Source organism: Macrotis lagotis, chromosome 1 (assembly GCF_037893015.1).
Source record: "Macrotis lagotis isolate mMagLag1 chromosome 1, bilby.v1.9.chrom.fasta, whole genome shotgun sequence".
Lineage (NCBI taxonomy): Eukaryota > Metazoa > Chordata > Mammalia > Peramelemorphia > Peramelidae > Macrotis > Macrotis lagotis.
This window is the reverse complement of record NC_133658.1, coordinates 329,006,493-329,032,649: the sequence shown is the minus strand read 5'-3', so window position 1 is coordinate 329,032,649 and position 26,157 is coordinate 329,006,493. Positions and strand designations below refer to the sequence as shown.

Sequence of the window (26,157 nt, the reverse complement as noted above, 5' to 3'; positions counted from 1 at the left end):
TTTTGAAGGCAATGGAGTTAAGGGGCTTGCCCAATGCCACACAGCTAGGTAATTATTAAGTGCCTGAGGCCAGATTTGAACTCAGGTACTCCTGAATCCAGGGTGGGTGCTCTATCCACTGCACCACCTAGCTACCCCGGGGCTTATTTTTTAAAACCGTACTTTAATAAATTTCTTTTTAAAACTGTTTTCCTTCTCTAACTTCTAATGTCCCACTTCCCACCACATGGGGGCATCACCCTTTAAAAGGCAATCACACTGAGGTTAGAGGAGAGAGGAAAAACCATCCAAAGAGGAAAATTTCAATATTTTACTAATTCAGAGGATTCATTTGAGTTGAGAAACACTGAACTGATCTAAGTACCTCATTTCATAGGAAAAAAATTGCTTCTGTATTTTCTTCATAGACAGTATTGTAAGTTCTCTAGAGGACCAACATATCTAAGGGTTTAACACTAAATTTAAGATTAGAATTCTGACTCTGTCACCTAATGTGAATTTGGCAAGTCACTTCACCATTCCCAGCCCTCAGTTTTCTCATCTATAAAATGAAGAAACCGAACTCCATGTTCTCTAAGGTCTGTCATCTTTAAGATGCTATTAAACTAAGAGGGTATAGTCTGTAAAAACACTGCCACAAACTGACAGAAGAAGTCAAAATTGGAAGAAACTGTGGAGAACAGTTAGTTCGACTCTCATTTCACAAATAAACCAAGCCTAAAAAAGTAGATCTGTGATTTGAATTCAGGTAGTGACTCTAAAGTCAACATACTTTCTACAATGTCTCACTAGTAGACTGGTGAACTCCTACCTTAGTTTGCACAATGTAACATTATGGTAAAATTTCAGGAGCCTTGTTGTTGACTACTTGGTTTATGAAGTAAACAGTCTTTAAACCCTGTATGTGTTCTTGAAGAAAACTTATTTAATATGATTATGAAAAACATGTTTGAAGACTACAATTCTGCATTACTGAACAAACTGATATTTCAATTTGCTAAACAGAAAAAAATAGACTGCTAAAAGAATGAAAACAATTTCAAGAATTATTAATGGGGAAGCAACATGATGGAACAAAAATGAGAAAAGCCAAATTCTACTCTTGACCTGATTAATTTATGGTATGGTTATGGGTTATTAATTTATGTGACCAAGGGCAAAGTCACTTTCCATCTCTGGAATGTTTTCATTTGTTAAATGAGGGGTCAATATATAAGATGGCAAATATTTCCCCTAAGCTCCAGAATTTTTTTTATTAATGAGGTTTTCTATCAAATTCATCATCTACTGATTCCTTCTCCAGTGACCAGTGAACAGAAATATGGATCACAACAAAATGCTAAGATTTCAGCACTGAGACCTTAAGAGATCAGCTAAATTGGAAACTTTTATTTTTAGAGAAGGAAAAAAGGGACCCGAAATACATAGAAAAGAAAAACTGAAACCCAGAGAGAAAAACTGACTTGTCCCAAGTCAAGCAGCTAAATGAGTGGCTGAGGTAGAACCAAACCCATGATTTCTAATGCCCAATTCAGTGCTGTGCATTCAATTCATTAAATAAATCTTAACTGCTTCTTTGACAAGGAGAATTCATCCTTCCTGGTGAAGGGAATGAGCATGCATATATAAACCTCACTACTTCAGTCCAAAGATTCTAATATAAGTAATGAGTGGTTCAAAAGCCTTTTAATTCAATGCCCAGAAAAAGAAGTAGTTAGTCTAAGAATTGAAAACTGCCAATTAAGTGACCTTGGAACAAATCATTTAACCACTGTGAAAGTTCAGTTTACTTTTGAAAGGGACTACATTCCTTTCAAATAAGAATAACACTTAAACTGCCTGACCCCAGAGTACTTCTGAGTAAAGTACATAAGTGTTGAGTTAATATTAAAATTAATTCATCTGCAATTCCACTCTGGGTTTTATTTTGGAAAAAATATACTAAAAACCATAGGAAAAAAAGATGAAAAAGAGTAAAGAAAGTTTAGCAATACTATTCAGCAACCTGAATGTCAGGATATAAAGGCATACCAAATTGAACAAGGTAAGCATTTATAGAGAAGTCCATTTTGCCTAACCATGTTTAATTGGTTTGATGCTAGATTAATCCCTAGACTCAAACTATTTAAGAAGAAAATCTTGGTCAGTTTCTCTCAATCCCCTTCACGCATGCTAATTACTTGCTTCTCTTAAAGAAAATGCCAAGTTACAGATGAGAAGAAATTAAACATAAGCCAAATCTGCTTAAAGAAAGTAGTTACCCACATGGTTTATAACCTGTATGCTCCCAAAAGGCATTCACTCATTCTAGGCTCTCTCTGTTCCTTAACAACTTAAAATAAACTGAACTGTTCAGAGTTAGTATGCCTATATTATAAGGTTCCAAGAGAAAAAGGATTGTCTTTCACCTAAACTTCTACCATGCTCAGTGTCAAACAGAAAGCTCTTCATATAAGCATGGGCTTAATGTTTCATGCTTTGGATAGAATTAACTAGCTCAGGATATGGTAAGGTTTATCTTCTATAATTGAATGAAAAAGAATTTAGCAAATGTTTAATATGTACAAAGAACTCATATATATGTTATATATATATATATATAAAACATATATATGTATATATATGCATGTGTGCATATTTTCATTATCACACACACACACACATACACACATACACATTCTCTCGTGTGTATGTGCCTGTATAGCATCAGCACAGAAAATACCAAAGAAATGAATATAGAAAGAATTTTGAGGAGAATTTAGAGAGAACAAGTATCTACTCATAAAAACTCAAAGTTAGAAGAGATTGGTTTAAATCCTAACTGAAATAGACTTCATCCAAGAAGTAGTTAGTTATTGGACTTCTACCTTTTGAGGACCTAAAGTGACAAAGAACTCGAATGTCTAACTCTAATTTTATTTTTGGAAAGCTCAGATTCTTGTTCAGCCAAAAGTTGTATTAGATAACTTCTGAGATCACTAAAACTTTTTTAGAAAGCTATTCCTAATAAAGATAAAATCTACAGGCCTATCAGTGTTCTTTATCTGTTTTCTCAGAAACAGGCAAAATAAATCTAGTTGCTCTTCATGGACACAAAAGTCCATGAAAAATATTATCATGGGGCAGCTAGGTGGCACAGTGGATAAAGCACCAGCCCTGGAATCAGGAATACCTGGGTTCAAATCCGGTCTCAAACAGTTAATAATTACCTAGCTCTGTGGCCTTGGACAAGCCACTTAACCCCATTTGCCTTGCAAAAACCTAGAAGACATAAATAAATAAATAAAAAGAAAAAAGAAAAACATTATCATTGTTCCTCCAAAGTCTTCTCCAATGCTTAAACAACTCAAGTTCCTTCAACTACTTTGAAGTGATGGATATTCTCTAAATATACTTCAATTTGTCAGAAACTCCAAAAATGTGGTGCCCAGAACTAAACACATTACTCCAGAGAAACAAAGGCAATATACAAGTAAACATTATTAATACTACATTCCACTAACAAATTTTTAAAATAATCAATAAACCAATAAGGGATTCAAAGGGCCAGAGTGAGAAGTTATTACCAGTTGTGACAAATGCAAATTGCATTCTTGGGCAATTTATTCAGATCTCTAAACTTCAGTCTCCTCCAAAAAATGAGAATATATCTATGTTTCCTAGCACAAAGTAAAAGACTACAATCAATTCATCCCTACCCCCACCTCCCAATTCTACATACCAGACTTCTACTAAAGCAGTTGAAAATCACTTATTTTTACTGCTATATCACAATGTTGACTCAAACAGGATACAGTTCATGAAAAAACAACCAGGTCTTTTCACACCAACTGCTATTTAGCAACTTATTTTACTATGTTCAAGCAATATTGTCTGCACCGAGTAGAGAGATATAAAAAGGACTTCTGGAAGTATTGATCATCCATGATATTTCTGCTTAACGTCCTTGCATTTTACTTTTGCAATGACTTCAAGATCCAGCTAAGCTAAGAACTCATCTATAAAACTTCTCCTAATGCTTTTATCTTACTTAGTGATTTCTCCTTTGCCCAATTCTACATTCTACTAGTACTTATTTATGTCTATGTTATATCCCATCCCACTCCAGCATTAATTTCCTTTTTCAGAAAATACAAACAATAAAAGAATATACCTCAATCTAATGAGTCAAAATCTATCTCTTTGTATCTTCTCACCATCCAATCTCATTCTTCTCTTGGAAGCTTACAGTTTAACAATAAATATTAGTAATACAGGCATAAAATTAAATCCTTTTTCACGCAGAATTCTCTGAGAAATATCGCCAAGAATACTGAACTCAAGATTGAATTACAAGACAACTAATTGCAACATTCCTTACCATCATTCTTAGTATTTTCAACCAGTCACTAAATTCTTCTATATTCAAAAGATTTTTCAGTGCTAGCTGTCTAGCTTACTCTTAAACAGTTCTTTGTGTTAGGAAGTCTTTCTATCAAGCTAAAATATGTACTAGTGGAAAAACTAATGAAAATCTAGTCACCTCTATTTACAGTTTCACTGGATGCAGACTTTACTCAAGTCTGTATTAAGAGAATAAACAAGAAGCAGGAGGGGAAGAGGGGGGAAGGAGGAGGGAGGGGAAAATCAAACTAAGGGAAAACCAACTTTCAGGAATTGAAAAAAAAAGATTTACAAAATGTTCTACGGAGTGATAAAACTCTCTAGTCTGAGAAGGAAAGAAGGGATTTCTGTGTCCTTTTATCATTATCAGCTGGAAAAAATATGCCAAGGTTGAGACAAAAGGTAACCAAATAAAAAAGACTTGGGAAAACTCTTGGATTTTCCTTCTAATTTCCCCCAACTTCATTCTACGAAATCCTTCAAGTTGGTTTGGAATTTCCAAAAGCCCTACCAAAGAGCAGAGTCACCTCTGGAGAACTTTAGTTTCCACAACAAGCAAATCACAAAGGACACATAATGTAACCAAAGAACACTCTTGTGGACAACTTTAATAAATGATAGAAAGGATTCTTTTCATTACCAAAGGTAAGAGAAATAGTTTTAAATCAGTAGATCAAACTATGTTTTTCTTAATAGCCTGTACCCTCACTGGAATGCTATTCTAAGCTCTCTTTCTTTCAAAAAGATAGATTTATAAAGCACTCATCAAATGAGTTCCAACTTCAATTAATTGCTCCTGAGCAATACTCAGAAAGTCACCTGAATTTCTCTATGCTTCAATTTCTCCAGTTTAAAAATAGCTAAATACCTATAAATCCCCTACCTTAGAGTTGCTAAATGTTTTATACACATCTAAGTGCCACAGAAATGTGAATGCAAAGGTGAATTACTAGCTTCCAAGTAATCTCAGATGGCACCTGATAACTCTGAATTTAAGGAATGGATCCCAAAGCAAAAAAATGCAAAATAACTCCCTTGAGATCACAATGCTCAAGTTTTTCCAGAACTAACTGTGTTATTGCAGATACATTTTTACATGGCTAGTGTTCATGATAAACTTCAAAGCTAATAGAAAAAACAATTGAGTCATTTAACACAAGTTTTTAAAGTGATTCAAAAGATGATAGTAAGAAATGTACATATACACAGATGAATATAAATTGGCAACTATCTTAATATCAACATTTTAAACTATGACTAACAAAATACAAATGATTAATATCTAACTATAGTAAAGCTCATTTTAGAATTCAAAATTTTAAAGACTTTCACTTAATGCTATATATGTATATATCCCAAAATGCATAACTAAAAAAATCAAGTGCTTAATACAACTGGTAAAATCAGTCTGCTGACTTGATCATCTACTTGAAAAAGAAAAAAAAAACAGACCAGTATTTTTTAACTGTATTGGGATTAGTTGGAGAAGCATGCAGAAAGACATGTGACATCTACAAATGTTAAAGTAACAAGGGGGAGTCCCTATGTTCGTCTAGATGAATCCAAACTACCTACATTGTAATAACAGAAACTAGCCATTTGGTCAGAGATCTGACAAAGCAATTTTGCAAAACAAGATTCTAGGACAGACTGAAGGTGGTAGCAAATACTGAGATTAAAAAATCCTTCAAATCAAAAGGATTCTTGTGTTCATTCCTGTCACTAACCCGGATCAGAAGTTCTACACAAATCAGAAGCAAGTCTTCATAGGTTCTTGTGACAAAGTTCCAATAACTGGTAGGCAATCTGTTAATATTTACACTCAGTTAACTCTATGCTGAACTAGGATGATTCTTGAACAAGACACACAATTCATGACAGAACCTCTATTTCAAAGATATTCCAGCTTGAACTCACTGACATAACCTTTGAAATCCAAGAATCATCTCCATGGATAAGGATTTGAAAGGGCAGAGAAGAGACTGGAGATGAAAAGAAGTGAAGGGAGCAGTCTATCACATAGCTTTATTATCTCCAGGTTAACAGTTTCCAATCTCTCTTAAGCTGAGTCACTTCTGAATGTCCCCCAACATCTAACACGTAAAAGACTTTAAAAGTATGATTTCTGCAGATAAACTCAGAACACTACCAAGTGTCAGAAATTTCCCAAGAGGAAAGATGTGTAAAAAAAATTTTTAGAAATAAATTCCAACATTCCCTATGCATGCTTATATTTGTACATATATATGATGAGATAACAAAGGGATCTAAAGCTACAGCTGAGAACATTGTAGTTAAAATTTTTAAAGGGTAACATACAAACAGGTCTTAGTTATGAAATCACCAAAACATATGATAGCAATTTGTCAGACTATGTACTAGACCAAAGTCAGGATGTGTTTATTTAAATGACAACCAACTATATATAGCAATTTTAAATAAAGCACGACAGGGTCTTCAAATGCTATCAAAGCTATAATAGTCATGGTAGGATTCTAAAAATAAACACAGGGTTTTTCAGACATTAAACATCCTACACATTTTTACACTGAGATTTTTTTTTTTACCAAATTTACAAGAATACATTATTTGGTTATGTTACAAACATAAGGCAAAAAAGAACAGTTATATACTCAAACCTATTTGACATAGCCAACATAACATCTGTGACAGAAGTCTTAAGTAAACAAAATTAAAAGGGGAAAAAAAAGCTTTATATACCTCCATCTTTCTTCTCCAATTCATCCCTAATTAGAGGGGAAGTAAGTATCACCTTCAGCGTTAACGTGGGCTCTTTTGTATTTCGGATAATAATAGATGCCTCTTTTATACACTGCTCCACTTCATATCTCTCTTCTGTAAGTTTCTGAAAGTCATCAAATAAGATTTTTAAAATGTCCAAATGATTAGAATATACGAAAGAATCTCAAACTGCACCAATGAGATAATATTCATGTGACAAAGTCCTTCAAATGAACACTTAGCTTCTCTGTTTCCTTCTAAATTACTTGGTACAAAATAAAAATATTCTTTTTTTGGTGATACAGTGCACAGAGTGCTGGACTTGTCAGGACAACTTGATGTCAAATCCACTCTCAAACACATTTGACCCCAATCAAATCATTTAACCCATTTGTCTCAGTTTCCTCAACTGTAAAAGGGAGATAATATTAGCATCCACTTTGCCAGGATGTTGTGAGAATCAAATTAAATATTTGTAAAAGGAGTTAGCACAGTAACATGGTACATGTAGGCTCCATATAAATATGTATTACTTTGTTCCTTTTCTCCTACCTCTTTCTTCCCACTTGGTCGTCAAAATTTCTAATCAAAGCACCCAAGAATTACTAAATAGAAATATCAGTGTTGCAATAAACATCAGAACGTGGAATGTTAGAGATGGCAGGAATCGTGGAGCTATAAACCAATTCTCCACTTTATGGATGAATAAAGTGATGTCCAAGGGGGTTAAATAACTTAGCCAATGAGTCAGTGGCAGCAGAAGGAGTACTAGAACCCAGGGGTTTTGAATCCCAGTCCTTTCCACTACACCACTGATAGTCATACGTTAAAAACCCTAGCTATGAGTCCTGATCGCCAGAGATACGACAGGTTTTCAAAAGAAACAATACAGGCAGGGGCGGCTAGGTGGTGCAGTGGATAAAGCACTGGCCCTGAGTCAGGAGTACCTGGGTTCAAATCCGGTCTCAGACACTTAATAATTACCTAGCCGTGTGGCCTTGGGCAAGCCCCTTAACCCCATTGCCTTGCAAAAAAACCCTAAAAACAATGCAGGCTACTATTCATATTTTTTACTAAACAGGAATATCTAACTATAAAAAATAGCCCACAATATTCCAACTGACATCTATCAAAGGACTTTACAAAATGTTTCACATAAATTGTCTCATTTGCTCCTTTCATCAATGCTGTGAGGAAGTTATAATGATGATCTAGATTCAGTCAAATTAAAGATGACAAAATGAGTCAAAAGAAGCAGAGATTTATTAAAAGTTATACAGGTTACACAGCTAGGTGGCGTAGTGGATAGAGCACTAGCCCTGGAGTCAGGAGTACCTGAGTTCAAATCCGACCTCAGACACTTAATAATTACCTAGCTGTGTGGCCTTGGGCAAGCCACTTCACCCCATTTGCCTTGCAAAAAAAAAAACCAAAAAAAGAACAAAAAAAACCTAAAACAAAAAAAAAACCCTAAAGGTTACACAGATAGTATCATCAAAACTAGAACTCTAAAGATGATTCATCTAGGGTTCCTACACCAAGACTCAACAGTCTTATGGAAGGAATTCTTCACATTCAACTTTTGGAGATATATTTTATTGGAAAATTAGCTGCATGGGAGTGCTCTAATCAGCAGTTCAACCTGGATGGATCCTCTCAAATATTTAATTGCTAATTTCCAAGCCCTCATAAAAACAATTAAAATTGCGCCTTGTCTATTTCTCTGTAAAGAAAAACATATGAGCATGAATAAGTATAGGGAGCTATAATGACTGTCTTCCATGTATAAATACAAGCCAGTAATTGTGTCCTGTTTGGAACTCAGAGACTGGTGAAATTCATGATTAAAAAACAAAGTATTTGACATTCATAGGGAAACATGATTATGAAGTACGTCAACAATAAAATCACATTATAATTTAAGGTCTGGCACAATTTAACAATCACCTCCAAATTTAACTTCTTGCACATCCACAAAAAAAAGTATTGGATTAAAAGTTAGGGTGCAAGTCCTAGCTCTGTCATTTAATCTGTCATTTATCTGGAACTGGAAAAAGTCAATTCACTTTCATGGATCTCAGTTGCCTGATTTACAAATGAGGGGAGAGAATAGGATCTTCAAGGTCCCTCCAAGCCCAATATCTGTATCTATGTGTCTTTGCTCTAGTGAAGGAGCACTGAAAACATTTAACAAAAAGGTCAAAAAATCTGAACTAAAAATCCTTTATGAGATAGTCCCACAAAGTAAGGAAAAGGTACATTATATTCTGAGGCATGAGGTAAGAAAAGCAAGTTATATGAAGGTATACAGTCACAAACAACTAGAATAAAATTTGAAGGATCATTTAGCCCTCATTTAACAGATGAATAAACTGAGGTCTGGATGCAAGAAATGAGTTATCATACAGGTAGTTAGTATTAGAAACAGGATTAAAACTCAGGTGTCTCAGTTCAAAGTCTAATACTATTTCCATTACACTACACTAACATGCTGAAGCTGGAGTCAAATGGCTCATCAAAACCAATTGGCTATACAACTGGGAAAATTAATTGCACCTAACAAAATTACAGTATTACCGATAAAATAATATTTACATAACCTATTTTAAAGAATTAGTGAAAAGAAAACACTTAGCAAATACTCAGGTGTTGTAGAAATTTGAGTTGTCATAATTATTACTATAACTTCATAGCTCTTAATTTTGGCTCAGAACAAGTGACCAAAAATGTAAATACATCTGCGCTTGTATAATATTCAAAAAGGAAAAAAAAGATTTGCCCTTTATATTAGGGATGAGTTTGAGAAAATTACTTTAGAGTACAAGAAGAAAGAATGAGGCAAAATGATGAAGGATATAAAAAAAGGTGCTGAAAAAAGTCATAGCATCAATAACCTCAAGGAGATTAGTCAAAAAAAACATGAGTATTGAAAATCAAACTGCATCAGGAATATCAAAGACAGGGATATAAAAGATATCTCTGAAAGGCAAGCTCTTCAAGTAGAAATATCAATTTATGAAGAAGATTGAGGAGGGAAAGGGGGGGGTGGAGGAAGGCAGCTCCTCAATTAATGCAGACCAATAAGGAGGTAATTGTAATAGTTTGGGTAGGTGATGAGAATAGGCTGATGACTAAGTAAGTGAATAGAGAAGAAATGTGAGAGATATTTTGAAGGAAGAAATAGCTTGATATAGCAACTGCTTGGATATGGAAAATGAAGGAGAGGAGTAAGCTGAGGATAACTCTAAAGTTTGAAAGCCTATGTGACTTGAAAGCTGGTATCCCAAATAGCAAAGTTCAGAAAGTTTCATCTTAGGGAAAAGAATAAGTCAACATGTTCAACAGGGACATACTGAATTTTAGATGAGACACCCAACTGAATATGACCAGAAGGACAACTAGTTGGAGAAAGATAGAAGAGGGTCAGATATAGAGATCCTGAAGTAATCTGCAGAGATGACAGGCCTAGTTATAAAACAAATTATCTCAAAAAAGGAGGGGATCCAGGAGAAAGCCCTAAGCAGGGGATGGAATATGGATGACAATGGCACAAAAGATATAGAAGAAGAACTAACAAATTAAGAAGAATTAAGTAATAACAGTAGTCAGGAGGAAATCAGGGGGGTCAACAGAGTCAAATGAGGCAAGATAGTTCAAAAAAGAATAAGAAATGCAAAATAGCTGTTGGATTTAGTGATGCAGAGATCACTGATGGAGAGCAGTTTAAGTTCTAGTGATGCACTGGAACTACAAAGACTACGAAGGATTTAGGAAATAGAAGATGAGAAATGAGGTAACAAATTAACAGAAAACTTGTTCTAGGATTTTTGGCAGTAAAATTAAAAAAATAGCTTAATAGTTTTAAGGAATAGCAGGATCAACAGAAGACATACTTGTCTATTTGCAGACAGCAAGGAAGGAGTCCAGAGACAGGAGAGAGAAAAATAAAGAGAAGAAAAACTCAAAGGAAGAAACTCCCAAGAGATGGCAAAAGAGGAGATATAGAGTACAAGTGGAGTGGTAGCCTGGAAAGGAGTTCCCCTTTTCCTTCAAGACTCTAAAGGTAAAAGAGGAGAAAATGGTGGATGATGATAAAAGGATCTGAGGGTTAGAATCCAAAAAGGGATTACATTACATGACCTCAAATTTGTCAATCAAGGTCCTCCAGTGAGAGATATGGATCAAGGATAATTAATATAGGTGCTTGAGGACAAAAGAAAAAGTTTGAAACCAAAACTACAGAAAATGCAAGTCAATCAGGAAAGAATATGGCATGTATTGAGAGAGCAATTAAGATAAGATAAATTTGTAAAGGGCTCAGCCATCAAGGTTCTTTGACATCTTCTAAGAGTGTTCAGCAGCTGAAGAGAGAAAGAGGATGGGACAAATAATAAAAGTTTTGCATTTCACAAAGCCCTCTCCTCACAACTATGAGAGAACAAAAGACAAACATAAAAAAAAAGTGAAATGGGGAGGCTAGGTGGCGAAGTGGATGGAGTATCAGCTCTGGAGTCAGGAGTACCTGAGTTCAAATCCAGCCTCAGACACTTAATAATTACATAGCTGTGTGGCCTTGCAAAAACTTTAAAAAAAAAAAAAGAGTGGAATACTCTCCTAATGTCAAATGCAAAGCTAGAACTAAAATTCAGGTCTTTTAATGCCAAATTCAGTACTTTTCACATTGCTACCTATTCCCTTCCCTAGGCACATTAGAATAAAAAGAGGAACAGTAAAAAGAATTTGTTTTGCTCTGATTTGGATCTGTGATTTATTTCAACAATGTAAAAAACTCCTAATAAACTGCTTACGATGAAGCAGACAGGCAACTTGCCTATAACTTAAAAGTATTAGAACATTAGAGAAAATTATATTCAAATAAGTTTTGCCTGTGTTCATTCTTATAAAAGGGATTCTTAAGAATAGATTTATAGGCAGAACAGTCCTTTAAAGATTACCTCCTCCAATCTCATTTTACATATTAAAAAATTGAGATCCACAAAATTGGGAGTCCTAGCTTGCCTAAGGTCATGCTAATAAAAAAAGACAGATTCAAAGGATGGTCCCAAGACACCAAATCTAGAACTCTTTCCACTATCCATCCTTCCTCTATAGAAAAGACAGTCATATAGCTTATACTTCTGGAGTGTTGTTTCCCATCTGCAAAAGTAAAAATCAAAATTATTTTAGAAATCATGAGCTTCTGATACATAAAAGAATAAAAATGATGCCATGTTCATAAACCTAAGTATCAGAATTGGGAGGAGCTTTAACAAAACCCTAATCTAACTTACCTCCTGACTTGATAATTTAACAAGGACCCAGGAAAGAATTACTCCAGTTTCCAAAACTAGAAACTTTCAAAATTCTCTAATTACCTTTACACCAAAAATTGATGAAGCTGTCATTAAATTAATGCAGTATTTTTTAAAAGGAAGCACAAATCATGCTTCTTTTTTTTTTTTTAAGGTTTTTGCAAGGCGAACAGGGTTAAGTGGCTTGCCCAAGGCCACACAGCTAGTAATTTCTTAAGTGTCTGAGACCGGATTTGAACCCAGGTACTCCTGACTCCAGGGCCGGTGCTTTATCCACTACACCACCTAGCCGCCCTGAATCATGCTTATTATTAACCTTATAATGTTATGAAACAGGAAAATAATCAGCAAAACCTGCTAACCCCAAAAAAAGAGGAAAGGATTTTGGAGTACTTAAAGCATTCTAGAAACACACATTATTATTAAGGTGAAATCACATTAAGGTAAAAATAGCCTAAGGTAAAAATATCAGTTCCTTGTAGCTCTAAAAGTATGAGATTTCATAAAACTGAAATTCAAATCCCAGCTCTAATAATTACTATTTATCTGTAGGACCATGGAAAAATTACCTTCCCTTTCTGCAGTTCCATTGCCTCATTAGTAAAATGTGCTCAGTCTCTGTCTTACAAGACTATTGTGGGGAAAGTGTTTAGTGAACCTGAAAGTGTTAACAAGTTATTCTGGAAAATCTCCAGTCATACAGGCATTCCAAAGGCTAAATGACAATTTCAAGAAGACTCACACATTTACTTGCTCATCACTTAAATTCTGGAGAAACAAGGATAAAAAGCTATACAGTTCCTTAAGGAACTTAAATATATCAAAATTTACTTTCAATCACCCTAGCAAGTCCTTATAGCTTTATAGAGGCCACAATACTATGAAATTCACTCCAAAAGAACTACTTAAAGTTAGTCTTTTTTAAATTTAGTATATACCTTAATTTAGCAAACATTTTCTCCACTTTCAACATAAATTTCCTTTATTTCAAATGCCTTATTCTCAGATCTTCACTAAGAATATTTGTTTTCTCTTCAGTCTGGTTTGTAACCTCATTCAAATGAAACTGTGCTCTCCACAGCTAACAATGACTTCTTAAAAGCCAAATCTCATAAACTCTCAATTATCTATAGTATCTAATATCTTCTTTTCATTGATTTTCCCTTCTCTTTAGATTTTCACAATATTGCTCATTACTGATTTTCCAATTTATCTGACTACTCCTTTCCAAGTCTTCTTTACTGGCTTCCTCACCTAGATTACAACACTAACTTTGGATGTGTCCCAAGGATGGGTCTTAGAACCTTTTCTCTCTCAAAATTATTTCATTTAATTTTATCTTTTTTCACAATTTCAACAATCTCTATTCAGGTAATTTTCAGATATATCTAGCCTACTAACATCTCTTTTGATCTTCAGTCTCACATCTCCACTATCTACTAGAAAACCTGACTTGGATGTTTTATAGAAATCTTAAACCACTGTCCAAATCTGAACATTAGTATCTTTCCCAAAAAATCCTCCCTTTTCCCAAATATTCCTATTGTTACTAAGGCCACAACTGTGCTCCAGTCATCCATCTAGGTGTCATCCTCACCTCCCCATTCTCTCAACTCCCCATAGTCAATCTGATGACAAATCCTGTCAATTCTACCTTCAAAACAACTCTCCTGATACCCTCTTCTCGCTTCTAACACTGCCACTACATTGGTATAGTTTCTAATCACTTCACACATGGACAAAATGCCAAAACTTTCTATTGGTCTCCATATCCTCCAAATCTATCCTATACTAAGCTATCAAAGTGATCTTCCTGGGCCTGATCATATAATCCTCCTATTCAATAAAATTCTGTGATTCCTTATTATCAACTAGGATCAAAGAAGCCGTCCATCTTTTAAAGTCTTTAATAACTACCCTATTTTTCCAGCTTCTTTCACTGTATTCCCCTTTTACATACTCTATTAATATAAACCAGACACTAGTCTTCTTACTGTTCCTCCAACTAGATAATGAGTCTCCTGACTTTGCATTTTCAATGACTGTCCCTCGTGCAAGGAATGTTCTCCCTACCTATCTTCATCTCCTGCCTTTCCTGGCTCCCTTCAAGTCTCAGTTAAAATCTCAACTCCTGCAAAAAAAGTTCTTCCTGGTCTTCCAAAGAGTAGAGATTCCCCTCCAAAATTACCTCCAATATATCTTCTATACAGTGTCCCAAAAATCTTAGGTTATTTAATCTTATTTAATAAATAGGCTTAAACTATTAAAGCTTAAAATTGAATTAAAATTTTTGAGATATCCTATATATCTTATTTGCATGCTGTCTCATTAGTCTGTAAGATTCACAAAATCAGGAAATGAAGGGGGTTTTTTCTTTCTTTCTATACCCAGAGTTCATCACAATGACTGGCACAGAGTAGATACCTAACAAATGTTTTTTTGACTTGAATGAACATTTTCTACTTTTACCTGTTTAAAATCTACCTGTAAGGATAATTTTATAACAGTACTCACCTGAATCTGAATAGGCAGATTGTCTTTGACAGTGTGTAATAGAGTTTCCGTGGGTTTTTCTTTGCACATCAGAACCAACTCAAGGTCCATATCATCTTTTATCAACAAGCCCTTTGCAACCAGGCCAATTCTCATTACACCACAGAGTGTCCGGCCACCTTGTTCCCTTTAAAAGAAAATTTGAATGATTATTTCTACACATATGCACCAGGTTATTCCACAATACAATTAATAGATAAAGTGAATGGAAAGGAGAATAAAATCCTAAAAATCCTGCTTTCCTTGGAGTATAACAGAAAAGAAAGAGAAATATTAAATCTATTATTTTAAGGATGAGGAAATTCAGACTCTGGAGTAAAAAGTTACCTAAGTAGAGGGCTCTAAAAACAGAATATCAATATAAACTAAAATGATTATTACAGAGTATGCATCAAATGAACTTGAATAAGTTATTTAACCACTCTGGGCCTCAGCTTACTCATCTGAAAAATGAGTGGTTGATTTCTAAGGACCCTTCCAGGTCTTTCCTATTCTGAGATCATGTGAATAAATACTCCTGGATAACATTACAACTTTATAACATTTTAGAACTATGATAATATCATTCTATTGCATTACTGCCTTCAGGAAAGAAAGAATTAGGGGCGGCTAGGTGGCACAGTGGATAGAGCACTTGGAGTCAGGAGTACCTGAGTTCAAATCTGGCCTCAGACACTTAAGAAATTACCTAGCTGTGTGGCCTTGGGCAAGCCACTTAACCCCATTGCCTTGAAAAAAAAAATCTAAAAAAAAAAGAAAGAACTATTTTTTATGTTTAAATTTTATCCAAAATGACAAGATTCCTCTCTACTGTTAAAATTTATATTTTTAAAAGAGACTAAATAGAAAACATAAGATAAACAAAAGAGTCTCTAGGACTTAGGATCAAAGATCAGAGTTCAAGTTCTGTCACTGGCTCAAGTGGGTAAGTCATTTCACCTCCCTGAGTCTACTTTCTCAAATGTTTAACTGAAAGTTTGAAGGATCATCTAAAAAGCTACTAGAAAAAATTAGTAACTTTAGCAAAGTCACAGGATATAAAATAAACCCTCATAAAAACTCCTCACTACTATATATTACTAGCAAGATACAGCAGCAAGACCTAGAAAGAGAAATTCCATTTAAAGTAACTTCAGACAATACAAAATACTTGGGAGTCTACCTGCCAAAGCAGACTCAGAAACTCTATGAAAGCAACTATAAAATATTCTCCACACAAATATAATCAGATTTAAATAACTGGGCAAATATCAACTGCTCATTAATAGGCCAAGCTAATATAATAAAAACAACAATTCTACCTAAATTAATCTACTTATTTAGTTCTTTACCAATCAAATTTCCAAAAAATTAATTTAACGAACTAGAAAAAATTGTAACTAAATTCATATGGAGAAACAAAAAGGCAAGAATTTCCAGGGATTTAAATTTTTAAAAGTTCAAAAGAAGGTGGCTTAGCCTTACCAGATCTAAAATTATAAAGCATCAGTCATCAAAACAGTCTGGTATTGGCTAAGAAATAGAGTGGTGGACCAGTGGAACAGACTAGGTGCAAAAGCAGGAAATGATTATAAGTAATCTGCTGTTTGATAAACCCAAAGAGTTCCACTATTGGGATAAAAATTCTCTTTTTGATAAATGGAAAATTGGAAGTTAGCATGGAAAAAACTTAGAAGAGACTGACATCTCCCACCCTATACCAAGATAAGATCAAAATGGACACAGGATTTAGATATAAAAAAATAACACTATAAGCAAACTAGAAGATCAAGGACTAGTTTACCTGTCAGATATATGGAAAGGGAAGCAGTTTATGACTAAGGAAGAGATGGAGAACATAACTAAAAACATACTAGATGATTTTAATTACATTAAATTAAAAAAAAGCTTTTACACAGACTAAACCACTGTAACCAAGAGCAAAAGAAATGTAGTAAACTGGGAAACAATCTTTGCAACTAATATTTCTGACAAAGGACTCATTTCTAAAATATACAGAGAACTGAGTCAATCTTTTTTTTAAAAAAGTCATTCCCCCAAATGACAAATGGTCAAAGGATTTGCAAAGGCAATTTGCAGATGGGGAGATCAAAGCAATTCACAGTCATATGAAAAATTTCTCTAAATCATTGCTTATTAGAGAAATGCAAATTAAAGCTTCTCTGAAGCACCACCTCACACCTCTCAGTCTAGCCAATATGACCAGAAAGGATAATGATCATTGCTGGAAGGGTTGTGGGAAATCTGGGACACTATTACATTGCTGGTGGAGCTGTGAACTTATACAACCTTTCTGGAGAGAAATCTGGAACTATGCCCAAAGGGCAACAAAAATGTGCATACCCTTTGATCCAGCAATACCACTCATGGGTCTATACCCTGAAGAGATGATGCAAAAGGGTAAAAACATCACTTGTACAAAAATAGTCATAGCCCTGTTTGTGGTGGCAAAGAATTGTAAATCAATAAATGTCCTTCAATTGGAGAATGGCTTAGCAAACTGTAATATATGTATGTCATGGAACATGGAACATATTATTAGAAACCAGAAAAACACTGTACACCCTTACAGCAACATGGGGACAATGATCAATCTTGATGGACTAGCTCATTCCATCAGTGTAACAATCAGGGACAATTTGGGGTTGTCTGCAATGGAGAATACCATCTGTATCCAGAGAAACAACTGTGGAGTTTGAACAAAGACCAAGGACTATTAACTCTAATTTGGGGGGGGGGGGCTGATATCTCATTGTCTGAGCTTGTATCTCTTATAATTTATGTTTCTTCCTTAAGGATATGATTTCTCTCTCATCACGTTCAATTTGGATCAATGTATAGCACAGAACGATGTAAAGATTGGCAAATTGCCTTCTGTAGGGGGTGGGGGAGGGAAGATTAGGGGGAAAACTGTAAAACTCAAATAATCTTTAACAGAAAAAAAATAAGATAATTTTAATTATATTAAATTAAAAAGCTTTTTGCACAAACAAAACCACTGTAACCAAGATGAAAATAAATGTAGTAAATTGGGAACAATTTTTACAACTAGTATTTCTGACAAAGGACTCATTTCTAAAAAATACAGAACTGAGTCAAATTTATAAAAAAAAAAACCAAGCCATTCCCCAATTGACAAATGGTCAAAGGATATGCAAAGGCAATTTACAGATGAGGAAATCAAAGCGATGCATAGTCATACAAACAAACTGGTCTAAATCATTACTTATTAGAGAAATGCAAATTAAAGCAGCTCTGAGGTACCATCTTACACCTCTCAGATTGACCAATATGACCAGAAAGGACAATGTTGAATGCTGGAAAGGATATGGGAAATCTAGGACACTGATACACTGTTGATGGAGCTGCGAAATCATCCAACCTTTCTGCAGAGCAATCCAGAATTATGCCCAAAAGTCAATAAAGATGTTTAATCCAGCAATACCAGTACTGGTTCTATACCCTGAAGAGATCATGAAAAAGGGTAAAAACATCACTTGTACAAAAATATTCAAAGCAGCCCTGTGGTGGCAAAGAATTGGAAATCAAGGAAATGTCCTTCATTTGGGGAATGGTTGAACAAACTGTGGTATATGTTATGGAACACTATTGTTCTACTAGAAATCAAGAGGGATGGGATTTCAGAGAAGCCTGGAAAAACTTGCATGAACTGATGTTGAGCAACATGGGGGTGGATGATCAAACTTAATGGACTTGCTAAATCCATCAGTGCAATAACCAGGGACAATTTTAGAGTACCTGCGATGGAGAATACCACCTGTATCCATAGAAAGAACTGTGGAGTTTAAACAAAGACCTAAGTTAATATATTACCTTCAACTATTTTTTTCAAAAAAGTGTCTTATGTACTATATAATTTTGCTATCCCTAATATTTTATTTTCCAAACAAGGAGATGATTTCTCTCCCAACACATTCAATTTCAATCAACATATGGTATGGAAACAATGTAAAGATTATCAGATTGCCTTCTGTGGGGCAATAGGGGAAGGGAAGGGGAGGGGAGGGAAAAATTGTAAAATTCAAAAATGATAGATAGAAACTACTATTACATATAATTGGAAAACAAAATATTAATAAAAATGAACACAAAACTGAAATATAAAAAAATGGGAAAAGTCCCGCATATTCCAAAATATTCACAGTAGCTCTTTTTGAAGTGGCAAAGAATTAGAAATTGGGGATGCCCATCAATTGAGGAATGGCTAAACAAGTTATGACACATGAATACTATGGAATATTATTGTTCTATTAAAAAACCATAAATGGTTGAATTGTAAAAAAGCATGGAATGAGTTACAGGATCAAAGCTTTTACTTACTCTGTCAACAACTTAGAAAGTAAATAAAAAGAACAAGAAAGAACATTTACAACTCTGATGAGATGTCAAGGTTTCAAAGTCTAAAGGCATTGAAAAGGGATAAATAAAAGAGGCAAAATGCATCATTTTACAGAAAAAAAATCAAGAATATAGTGAATGATTAGATATAAAAATCAAGATAATTCTAAGTTTCCCAATCTAGGTGACTTTAAAACCCCATAAGCAGAAAGATTTGTGAATACTAAATTGCTTTACTCATTAAACTCTTAAAACAATTAACTTCTTTGCTACAAGTATAAAATCATGAATCCTGTGTTTTTTCTTCCCTCTTGGGAATGTAAGCTACAAAAACAGATCTTTTCTCCACCAAAAAAAAGTTATATTTTATTCTCTGGGAGGAGACATTGAAGATGATGTTTAAATATTTAATTGATCTATAGTCACTTCTGGTTATCTAGCCAAGGGTGGCATAAATAATCCAAAACATCAATTAATGGAGAAGGAGAATAATATGGTTTATTAAAAACCATTACACAACCCTACCCCATTGCCCAACATAAAATTTATCATACCATTTTGATCAGATTGAAAAATTAGTTTTCAAGTCATGCTAAATGAAAAACATATGCCAGACTTAGGAAATCACAGAACATAAAAATATAAAGACACTAATATATCTGAATATAGAATGTTAAGATTAGAAAATGCCTTCAATATTTTTATTAATGTGTAAATCCTCCAATACTTGATACTTTCTAGTTGTGGGACCTCGGCCAAGTCACTTAACCCCATTGCCCCACAAAAACAACAAAAATTTTTGTTAGAGATTCCATCAGTTTAAGTTCAAATATTAACACAGATTACTCCACAAATTGCATTGTCCATATGTGGCCAGTTAAGAATTGACTTTATTCACATGTACAACTCTTGTGACAAACCCCAAGTTAATTTTGAGATCCATAAATCTTAAAATACAGCAACCTCACCAGGTTAAATAATGGTCATCTGGAAAGCTTTTTCAGGGTCTGCCAGCTCTGTGTAAAAACATCTTCCAAGATAAGACTTGTTAATAAATGTAGACAGATAAACTTGGGGAAATAAAGACGTTATTGAATAAGACCCCACATAACTCTCAAATTCAACAGCAGCATTTTTTAAAAGCCATTTATCTATTTTTATCTATATTAGAAGGGTACGGAAGTACTACCAAAGTACTGAAGAACAAGACTATGGTCCTTCCATCTCTAACATTATCCATTCTAAAATCCAATCCATAAATACTTAAAATGTAAGTAGCCAAAATACATAATATAGAATGTTAAGTATAACAAATTAGAGCTGTGCTAAAATGGAATCGGTTCCCACAGAAAAAGTCTTCAAGAAAAAGCTAAATTATCATTTATTTATCATAAGGAATGGACAATAGACAATGACTCTTGAAGCCCATCTACATCTGTAATTCTGTGACAAGATATCACCAAATGGAGACTTATGTCCACCAAGATGATCATCAAGTAAAAAAATACTCTTAACATCAAGGGACTTTAAACATGCTGCTACTATAAATGGCATTAAAAATAACCTATTCTCAAATACAGAGTAGAATTTTATTTGGTCCAATGATTCTGAAAAGAAATGTGGAATTATGCCAAGAAGTAACTAAGAAATATTCATAAGAATACCCAGAAATCTCACTGCTACAAAGCCACAGGCAAAAATTAAGAACCCATATACATCAAAATATTTGTGGCAGTTCTTTTTCTGGTAAACAAACAAAAAAAACCAAAAAACTATAAATAAGTAGATGCCTATCAACTGTAGAATAGCTAAATAATATTTAGCCCCTTTAGAAAAGATAGCATGATATATACTTTCAAATTCAACTGAATGAGGGGAAAAGGCTGGCATGGATAAGGGTTGGGGAAACAAAAGTAATGTAAATGAAGATGAACAAAGATATTTTTCAGTGCTTTGTCCTGGCTGCTAATGGGACACTGATAGAAATAAGAATTATTAAAGAAGTTTTAAATTTTCTTTCTAGAGGTCATTAATTTTTTTCTTTCTAAATTCAGAAAATCATTTAGTAAATGCTAGCTGACTAACCAATTTCCATACCCAGTTACTTCCTAGTTATACGCCAAAAGTCAAGAAATATATTGCACATATATTGCATTATATAAAGGTCAACTCATTACTCACTTGGCAGAATTTTCTCCAGTCTCATCCTTTTTCACATCTACATCTCCCTCTGTTTTCCCAGATTTACTCATTTCATCCATCCAATCTGAGACATGTTTAAGAGCACATTCAACAGTAGATACCATGTTTTGGACAGCTTCAAGTTCCTCTGGAGATGGATAAATTGTTGAATGTTTCACCATAACATGGCGATCATCATTAGCAAAAGATCTGATAGATCTCTGTTAGGAAAGCAAAGGGGGAAATGTTACTAGATTGAGATAATAATAGGAGTGTCCAATACTATATTGTTGTATGACTTACAAAGAGAAGACAGCATCAAATATTATTTCAGTTTTACAAAGGTAAAAACTGAGGCTTATATTGGTTGCAACATTTATTGGATCAAAGTCATGAGATCAATGCAAGCTTCTGATTTTTAAGACCAACCTCTCTCTACTGTAATGCATTGTCTGTTGAAAATTTGTGGAATAGAATTAACTTAATGGCATTTTAAAATTGCCTCTAGATATGAACAGTTCTCAGGAAAACTATTGAAAAAATATGGAAGTTATAAATTACTTTTAATAATTTAATTAATACAAACCCAAACAACCTAGGGTTTCACCTCACACCATGAAAATTAGGAAAGATTACAAAAGAATAGTCAATGATGTTAGACAGACAAGACATACTAATGCCCTGTTAGTGATGTTATGAATTGATCCACAGATCTTTTTTAGTCATATGATCCAATTTTATTTCAAAGAGGTATCACCACTCTATTGCCTGTCTTTGCAAAAGTGAAAGATGTTGAACGTGAGACAACAATTACTTCTATTCAGCTAGGGTTTTTCCCCTCTTTTTTTAAAATTTATTATAAGGGATGGCTCTCTGGGAAAGAGAGGCATATTGGGTAATATAAACCTTTTTAAAATCAAAGATATCAATAAATTTATAGAAAATCAAGTGCCAGAGCTGAGGAAAAGAATTTAAAAACATTTCAACTTATCTTTTAGATTTTTCAAAAAGGGTTGAGTTAGAAAATCTCTATCATGACTGCTGAAAATGAGATGATGACAGTCCATTTTATATAGATCTTAGAGCTCATACAGTAATTTAGAAAAGGATCTCAAGCTATGTGGTTTGAAAGCAATTAGAAAGATATTACAATAACTACTTAAATCCACTGGCAAATTGGGTTAAGATGGAGGGAAAGTAATGATTTCACAATGGAGTTCTAACAATAATTTCTAGTATGACATTCTCAAGTTAGAAGATTCACATATGAACCAATTAGATAGAGTGCGTGTTTCTCATCCCAAGACCAGACCAGTTAATGTGGAACTATCATCACCAAGTTCAGTGAGAACTTTTTTGGCTAGAGTAGATTAATCTTACATCAAAAAAATCCCACACTAACAAAATTTGTGATCTATGAAGCATCAAAAAGTATTATCTACTCATATGTGGAGAATGTCTTCAAGTATACAGTACACTCTCCTTTACCACAGTCCTATAAAAATAAGCATTATCACTGCCATTTTGACAGCTGGAGAAACAGCATCACCCAGAGGTGAAATGACTTGACTAGGATCACAAGCAAATAAATGCTGAGGCAGAGAGAATACCCAAGAATTTGTTATCCAAAGCTCAAAGTACTTTCTTCCCCCCAAACTGCAACCCATTATCATCATTTCTAAGTTATAATATATAACATTTAAATACTATAATGCTATTTCTGCACTATGACAAAAGTAAAATTAATAATAACTGGCATTTTACAAAGCAATCTTGGGGAGGGAAGAAGGGTACATCATCATCATTTGTCACATGAGGAAATTTCAGCTTTGGACAATGGTGAAGTGATCTTTCCAGGATGTCAAGACTATAACAAAATCAGGATTCAAATTATAATAGTTGTTTTAATAAATCACCATGCTGCCTTTAATCAATATACTCTAACAGCTGATATCATCTTTGTGCTTTTTTCAAAGAATTAAAATATCTTAAAATCTCTCATTCATTGTTGACTTATAAGAAGTTGATTTACAAAATAGGTTACCTTTAACAATCCCCAGAGACAGACAAGTAAAACAACTGACCACAATTTATAAATGCAGAATCTGAGTCATAGAGAGGTTAAGTGACTTGACAGAAGTTCAGGAAGTGAGTCTGAAAAAGACTGAGTGACATCAGAATTATCCTCATTTTTGGACATTTTACAAAGTTGATGTTTGTCCTCATTCTTGAAGACCAGGACATCAGGGAGGTGATGCCATAACAAGTATGTGAATGAGATGGTGCTATGCTAAGTCAACAGCCTCACTTTCTCCTCCAGAATCATCTGGTTCAATGGTTAGATATGAATCAGGATGATTGGAGATGGTCCTGGATTTGAGGAAATCAGAATTAAGTAATTTACCCAAGGTCACACAGTTAGTAAGGGTCAAGTATCTGAGGTCAGATTTGTACTCAAGTTCTCCTAACTCCAAGACCAGTGCTCTATCCACTGGGCTATCGAATTGCTGATAATTTTGGTTCACATAAAAAAAGGAGAGAAGGTATTAGTTCAGTTACTAAAAAGTGCTCACTTCATTATGTCAGCTATCAATGATAGCATCCATGTGCACACAGAAGCCAGCCAAACCTTCTGTACCTCTAATAGAAAAAAGTTACTCATCCTGCCCTCCCCCCCAGATCATCGCCACCCAGGGCACCAAGTCTTCAGCTGCTGAATCCCTCTCCATTTAGCTATGCCAAGGATAAGACGTGAGAGCAGAAGGAAACTACCAAGATCAGCTATCCTTTCTCACTGGCAAACAATACAACTGAGACCAGGGAGGGAAAGAAATCTGCTCACAGTCCTCAGCTACACTTATTGCAGAGGAAATATTCGAAACTTTGCAGCTTAAAAAGAACTTGTGTTCCATGGGCACCATCTTTGTGCCAAGGAATTCTCCATGACATGATGAAAACAACAGGGGAGGAATATGTTTTTAAAAGGAAAAAATAATTGACCTTGAAGTAGAAACTGGGAAATGATTCATTTAAGCTATCATTCAAGGTCATTTAGTCATTCACAACAGTTTGCCAGTTTTATTAGAAAACATTATTTATGAAGATTCTTTCATTTGAATTTAATAATTCATTGCCTGCAGGCTCACAGGGCTCCATTTTGTGGTTTAAAGTACTCTATAATAAACCATATCTCATCTGCTTCACTTAAATAGCAGCACGGTGCCATCTATGTCCTAGCACTAGAGCCAAAAAAATAACACCTTTTCCAGTACCAAGTTAAAAGAATATTTTGACTAACATCAAGAGAATTAGTGGGAATTACCTACCATGGTTTGCTAAAATGTTCTCGCTTCTTTTTTTCCTTTCTTTTTCCCTCTTCCTTGTTGTCTTCAATAGACACTGCTTTTTGAGACAGAACCTCCTCATAAGCCTTTCAGTCCCCTGACAGATTGAGTTAATGTGGCAAAGATGCCCCAAGAACTACTCTCCGGAAAAACACCTGAAAGAAGAATTGGAGAAAAAAAACACATCTTTTTAAAAAACATGAAGGTATGATTGATCTCAAGTTTGTGACTAACTCAATCTGCCACAAATTAAAAGGTAAGAGTTATTAGAGAAGAAAACCATTTTAGGCTTTTTATTTTGTCCCAGAAAATGTAAATCACATGGCCTACATAATATGGATAAGTTCAGTTAAAACATGTATCCCTGAAAAAAGAATAATAACAGAAACATACATTTCAGTAAGTACTTGGACAAGCATCTAACATTTATCTCTCAATCAACTTGTGAAGGTAGGTAGTATTTTATTCCCATTCAATCAATAAAGAAAGAAAATCTTAGAAAAGATAAATTTCCTTCTTCACATTTGCCTGCAATACTTTTCCTGACCTATCCTTTTACACCACTCCCCAGATCCCAACCTGCTTCAAATTATATAGCTTGTGTGCATGTCTTATTCCCCCCCCAGTTTATTATCTACACCTCCCCCCCAAAAAACTCCCAATGTAGTTCCTAAGGAGTAAGGATTCTTTTTAAAAAAGTATATTCCCCAATGCCTTTCATATAATAAGATACCTAATGTCTGTTGAATTTATTTGAATTAAAATTTGTTATAGAAATTCAAATGAAAATTTAAATTTCATCTGATATTTGAATATCATTTGAATTTATGTCTATCAAACTTCAAAAACCGATTTTATTATATAGTCATGAAAAATGGGCAGTGCAGAAATTATCATTCCCATTTTCTGGATGAGAAAACTAAGAGTTAGGAAACTGGAATAATTTTCCCATGAAAATGTCAATGATTGGAACAATGATTTAAACTCAAATCTTCCCACTGTATCAAAGCAATCCTTTCTCCACTTATAATAAGCCAACCCTGGATAAGTCACTTTACAGATTTGGCATCAGTATTCTCATCTATACAATGGTGAAGGCTACTACAACCTTACCTAGCTTTCAAGAAGATCTAGATTTGCATAAATCTCTTATATTTTAACTCCCCAAAGATCCAAACATTACTGTGCTATATCAATTTTGCACAACCTGTGTGGGTTTATTTATTCTGTTTAGAAAAATATGCAAACATATATAGTATAAGAGAAACAATTCTGAAATCATT

General features: G+C 34.3%; 1 protein-coding gene across 10 annotated transcripts in view; it reads right to left on the bottom strand.

Annotated features, from left to right (window-relative positions):
- The window catches only part of STRBP (spermatid perinuclear RNA binding protein), a 143,371-nt gene that overhangs the window by 33,273 nt on the left and 83,941 nt on the right, over positions 1-26,157 (bottom strand). For all 10 annotated transcript variants that reach the window (XM_074211629.1, XM_074211622.1, XM_074211625.1 and 7 more), the window contains 4 exons: positions 24,857-25,029; positions 21,531-21,751; positions 14,952-15,117; positions 7,105-7,249 (listed from right to left, as the gene is read on the bottom strand). In XM_074211629.1, coding sequence (XP_074067730.1) covers positions 7,105-7,249; positions 14,952-15,117; positions 21,531-21,751; positions 24,857-24,859 — 535 coding nt within the window. In that variant the 5' untranslated portion in view covers positions 24,860-25,029. The remainder of the gene's footprint in view (positions 1-7,104; positions 7,250-14,951; positions 15,118-21,530; positions 21,752-24,856; positions 25,030-26,157) is intronic.